Genomic DNA, 6,099 nt, shown 5'->3' with positions numbered 1-6,099 from the left:
GTGCCTTAATAAAAAGATTGATTGATTTGATTGATTGATTGATTGTCATTTTGCACCATCAGCAGTCCATAAAAATTCACAAAAATATGGAGAAGACCTTCCTTTTTAGACTACTTCTTCCATAATAAAAAATGCAAAATATGGTAAAAGCATCCTCTGGTGCTTCTGCCACTGTCACAATAATAGTAAAATGGACTGCTGATGATGCAAAACAATGGAAGAGAAACAGAAGCAAAGGTTTTATATTCGTGAAAAAGTTGTATTTATATTTATTGTATACTTATTAAAAATAATTTCTGTTGAGAATATATCTGTTTTGATTTTATATTTTACATAAATAAATAAATTTAGATTATGATAACCTGTATAAATTATGTAATTTATAAGAATATACATTTTTGTTAAAGTCAGACATTCGAGGCACGTTCAAATGAAAGTGATTCGAAACGATGCATGCGAACAGTTTTCAATGTATTTTCGTGAAACAAACGCGATAGTGAAGGTTTATGTACCACGCATGCATGTGTGCAACCAGATTTGTGATAACTTCATTCGTAAGGACATGGAATTCATTTCAGAATGGCTGGTGTGGATGCAACTGCATCCAAAACAGATCAGCGAGCTGTAATTAAGTTTTTAACACTGGAAGGGTGTAAGCCGGTGGATATTCATCGCAGAATGCTGGCTGTGTACGGTGGCACGTGTGTGTCAAAGCCCACGATGACGAGGTGGGCGAGAATGTTTAGCGAAGGTCGACACGAGACACCCAGTCAGTGGCCCAGTCAGGCTCACAAAGTTGTGACAGAGAAGCTGATTACAGACATTGACACTGCAATCAAGGGAAATCGACGTCAAAACGTTCGTGATGTCGCAAATGAGTTAAACGTTTTCACTGGTAATGTTCACAATATTGTCACCAACATTCTGAAGTATTGAAAAGTTTGTTGCCAATGGGTACCACGCATGCTGTCTGAACACCACAAGAAACAGCAAATGGGCCTGAGTTTACAGCATTTGTTGCGCTACAGGGATGAGGTGACGACTTTCTGCAGCACATAGTGGCAGGGGATGAAACCTGGTGTCACCACTTCCAACCAGAAGGGAAGTCCGTCAGTATGCAATGGAAACATCACGGCTCACCTAGGTCCAAAAAATTCAAAACTCAGCAGTCAGCCAGAAAGGTGATGTTGATGGCATTTTTTGACATGCAGGGACCCCTATTACTGGAGTTTAAGGAGCCAAATATCTCCATCAATGCCCAACGGTACACCCAAACACTTGATAAGCTGCATAAGGCTATCAAAAACAAACGTCCTCGTATGCTGTCACCAGGTGTCATCATTCTGCACGACAATGCAAGGCCACATGTTGCCAAGGTGTGTGTCGAGGCACTGGCCCGTAAAAAGTGGGAAGTCCTGGAACATCCAGCTTACAGTCCAGATCTGTTGCCTTGCAACTATCACATCTTTGGACCTGAAGAAAAGTCTAATAGGTCAACGATTTCACTCTGATGATGACGTAAAGGCTGCAGTTCTGAACTGGTTCCACGATCAACCTACATCGTTCTTCGTGGACGGAATTCGTAACCTTCCTAAGCAATGGGACGCCTGTCTAAACGCCATGGGTGATTTCTTTTAACAAACTTTGTATGCATTTCACTCATTAAATATTGTTTTTTCTATCTATGTATCTGTCTTATTTCTGTCCCTACGCATCTTATGGATACACACCTTGAATCACTTTCATTTGAACACCCCTTATAGTTTAATAAAATAAATGTAATATGAGAATCCAAACTAATTTTTCTGGTAGTTAAATGTTTTATTCCTTTGTTTTGTTTTATTCGTTGTGATTAATTTTAATAACTTTTTAGTATGTTTTAATTTAAATTGTTCGATTCCATAACATTCAAATTCCATTGCAAGAATTTTCTGCAACTGAATCAGGCCTGAAAAAGGCCAAAATAATAAGGAAAAGGTGGTATGGATTTCTAATTTTATAACATGATGCCAAGATTTTGCAATGTAAAGTAAATCTAATGCAGAATTTAGTTTCATTTTTTCAAAAATAACACTATAAATTTAAACTAGAAATGTAAATTATATTTATTCATTAAAATTTTTTATTTTTATTAATTTGACTTTAAGTAACTTATATGTTGATGTTATAATTTGAATATAAATTGATCTAAATTTATTATTTTCTAAATTAAGATTAGTGTTCCAATTTAAAATTGCTAATAGAATTAGAATATCAATCTGAATTGCTTTTATTTATGTATCAAATGTTAAATTAGAAACATAAGTATTAAGAAAAATATACAAGTAATATTTTTAAACATGTATTTCAAATTAATATTTTAAAATTAATTTTTGAAAAACAATGTTAAAATAAGATTTCATTAAAATTTTTTATTTTTATTAATTTGACTTTAAGTAACTTTTAGGTGCTTTATACTTTCAGGTGTTTTTAATACAATAGTTTTACTCAACTTATGCAACATTACATCTGCAGTTTATAAAACTCCAGTACAGTAGTTTTATGTATCAGAAACAAATTTTATATTTAGATTGGTTATTTTATATATTATTGTATTTTTGTGGAATGACCAGCATGCCGGTTTAAATTAGGCTATACATCCCTCTCTAGAGGGCGCATTAAAAAAAACGAATAAGTTACGTCAAGTAAAAACAAATGAGTTTTTATTCTAAACTGTCAGCATTACATCAAAAACTACCATTATATATTTAATTTCTTAAGTTTTTGTTCTTTCTAATGAGGTTAAATTATCTTGGAATTCCGAAAGTGCTTTTTTTTATGTGTATTTTATTGTTATTTGATTCATAAATGTAAAAATAAGCATATTAAATTTAAGAAACTCATTGTAAATTATAAAACAAAACTTACTCTAACATCTTGTAAATGTGCAGCCGAATTTATTAACTTCTAACATTTTCGGTCATATTAAATTACCTTTATCAAGAAAAACAGTAAAAGTCGAACACTTAGCACCTTTACAAACACCGAAACCTTTACAAACAGGTCATTTAACATGACCAAAAATGTTAGAAGTTAATAAATTCGGCTGAATATTTACAAGGTGTTAGAGTAAGTTTTGTTTTATTGATTAATATGCAGTCTCTGAGGAATTGTAAATTATCTCAACTTATGTCCATTAACATCAGCTTTGTGTGAATTTCAGAGAAAAGTGATATTTTTAAGGTGGAGCCCACACCAACTACCACTGTCACTACTACTAATGTCAATAAGTCGTTAATTTTCTTATTGTCTTGTAAAGGAAAATGCTTTTATTCTTGCGAGCGCTTTCGATGTAAATATGCATGTCGTCTTCAGGCAATTCAAAAACAAAATTCGAAAGCGCTCGCAAGAATAAAATATTTTAATTATATTTAACGCCTCATAGTCTGAAGTTTTGGAAGAAGTTTTAATTGAGATAACTGTTGGCGTGACATCCAACCCCAGTACTTACTACTCCTAAAAAGAAAATGCTTTTCCTGATTTTAAGTTAGTCAAATTACAGTGTTATTATTTTATTGTACTCAAAAGAATGTTTTCTTTAATGTTTAATTAATAACTAGTTTTGTTACATCTGATTAATTTTATTTTTTAGTTGCAGTTTAACTGGCATGCTGGTTTCCCTCATTTATATGTGACATGTCAAGCCAGTTATTCCACGAAAATATGGTACCAATATAGGTCAAATTTGTTTTAACTCTCAATCTTATGAACATAAGATCTTTCAATATGTCCATCATATGACCACATCAGCTATATCTAGGTCAGATAAACTGTAAGAATATATGAATCATACCTGTACTTGAGCCTAGTTCTCTTAGAGTTTTTTTTTTTTCGTAACTCTTTCTGCCCTGTGGGAACTAACAGGGTCTCTTTTAGCAAGCCCATTATGGATTTTGCCAGGTACACATTGGGGTGGCTGGGTGATGAGGGATGGAGCCCAACATATCCAGATGGACCAACCCTGAAAAATTCCTGGGGATTTTTTGAAACGTTCAGATTTGATCCCGGGTTCCCCAGAGTGGTAGGCTGCTACCTTGACTGCTCTGCCATCCAACCCAGTTCTCTGAGAGTAGTAGACATATGCTTTAGCTATTTTAACCATCTAGTCATCAAATCTTTATTAAATTAGTACTATTAGAAATAATTTATTTTTGATATTATTTTAAATATATTCAATTTATTATTATTTTGTTAATTAATCAAATGCATTCATATTAAAAATTTTATTTTGTAAATCTACAATATTATAATTTAGTTTAAAATATTTTTATCTAATAATAGATAAAACTTCAAAATCAAAAATGTTTCAGCCATTAACTTTTAAATCTAACATAAAATCATCTGGATATAATCAAGTTTCCAGGTAAGAAGAATTGAATTGATAAAGCATATGTTAGCATTTTTTTCTATTTCTAAAAATATCAATATTTTCCAAATTTTACAATACAATTTTTTCTTTTTAAATACAATTAAAAGAAGAAAACTTTTTCATCCTATTCTTAATAAACAACACAACAATAATACAATACTCAAAAAGAGATCCTCTTCTGATTTGGCTTGGAAAAAGTAAGTTTACTTATTTTACATTATTTTATAAATGTAATATCAAAACAAAACATTGAATTGCTTTCCAGAAAAGAAATAATCAAATGCTATTGGGAAAAGGAACCAAAACAATTATATTCTGAAAGATTAGAAAATTCAAAAAACTTAATTTTACAAACTACAGGTAAATTTTAATTTAATGTATTGAAATACCCTTCATAAAAACTATTCTTAATTTAGGTTTTAGTATTTCTTAATATTCTCTGTGAAAATAACATACAAAAATAAAATTACATATCTATTCTGAAATTAAATATTAATGTATTGTCAAATTATTTTGAATTACTATTAAATTATTCAATATTGATAATTTCACACCATACTAAACTGAGAATAAACTCAATAATTTGCATATTATTAGCATATATTATTTTAGTACCTACTGTAGAGTACTTGTTGTTATGGAGTATGTTGTTACTCATCAGGCTTAAAGTCTGAAATTCATAAGAAAAAATATATGTAGCCTACAAAGTTTCCTTGCAGCCCACATCATGAAAAGGTTGCTCACCACTGCTCTAGAATATAAGCTCCTTCATACATTAATTCAAAAAGTTAAATATAAAAACACTGACTGGTTTTATTTGTTGTCATTGATTATGGTTTCTGATAGGTTTAATCTCATTTAATTATTATCTAATATATCATGATATATTTTGGTTTCAGGTAAACCTACATTGATTATGATAGCTTGCAACATGATTGTGATAAAGCAGATGTTTCAACTTTTTATTCATGGTATTTGTTAGTTAAAAAAAACTCTTACTATTTATTTTACCTTAGCTTACATTATGAATCAGTTTATTTAATACTTCAGGTAAGACTAAATAAGTTTGGGATATGCTGTGATAATCAATTGTTGAATTATATCCAAATAACTGTTCTAATTGTAAAGAATTGAATCTATTACATATCCACCTACTTCTAAAGTGTAAATCATATTGATTATTAACCTTTTCCTTACCAATTGCCGTGCCCCCTTGTTTATGTTTAGTGTGTAAACAGCCCAAGGTCAATGTAGGTGAATCAGGCAATATTATTTTAAAAATCCACCAAAATAATTTATATATTCATATGAAAAAAATTATATATCTTTATCAATATATTTATTGTTAAATATGACATTTTTCAATAAATTTTATTTAAAAAATTTGAGGAAAAAAAATTTTATCATAACTGACATTCAAAGTTGAAAATTTGTTACTTTTTGTCAAAATTAACATTGTCCGGTTACTTCATTCTTATTGGCACTTGGCCAGAACAATGTAGAATATTGTTTTGTACAATTATATGTAACTTTTATGCATGTATGTATTTTCGTTTTCAAATTATCACACATTAATAAAAAACAAAAGTTATTATTTCAAGCAAATTTTTACTATAATCTAGTAAACTTTATTTTTGTGAAAATAAGCAAAAATTAAAATAGTTTTGATATAAACATAATCATTATAATAC

The 6,099-nt window shown here is 30.0% G+C and overlaps 1 protein-coding gene across 2 annotated transcripts; it reads left to right on the top strand.

The window, feature by feature from the left end:
* Positions 1-4,320: 4,320 nt before the first annotated feature.
* On the top strand, positions 4,321-5,789 carry LOC111618933. 2 transcript variants are annotated; one of them, XM_023360561.1, is made up of 4 exons: positions 4,321-4,402; positions 4,516-4,605; positions 4,674-4,768; positions 5,308-5,789. In XM_023360561.1, the coding sequence occupies exons 1-4, from the start codon at positions 4,341-4,343 to the stop codon at positions 5,388-5,390; spliced, it is 330 nt and encodes a 109-aa protein (XP_023216329.1). In that variant the 5' UTR covers positions 4,321-4,340; the 3' UTR covers positions 5,391-5,789. The 2 variants fall into 2 exon arrangements, with proteins under 2 accessions (XP_023216329.1, XP_023216330.1); XM_023360562.1 differs by having other exon boundaries at positions 4,326-4,402; positions 4,519-4,605.
* The last annotated feature ends 310 nt before the right edge of the window (positions 5,790-6,099 follow it).

Source organism: Centruroides sculpturatus, unplaced genomic scaffold (genome assembly GCF_000671375.1).
Source record: "Centruroides sculpturatus isolate CEXI.00-Female unplaced genomic scaffold, Cexi_2.0 scaffold66, whole genome shotgun sequence".
In the NCBI taxonomy this organism is placed as follows: Eukaryota; Metazoa; Arthropoda; class Arachnida; order Scorpiones; family Buthidae; genus Centruroides; species Centruroides sculpturatus.
Note: the sequence above shows the minus strand (reverse complement) of the source record. Positions and strands in the feature narration are given on the sequence as shown.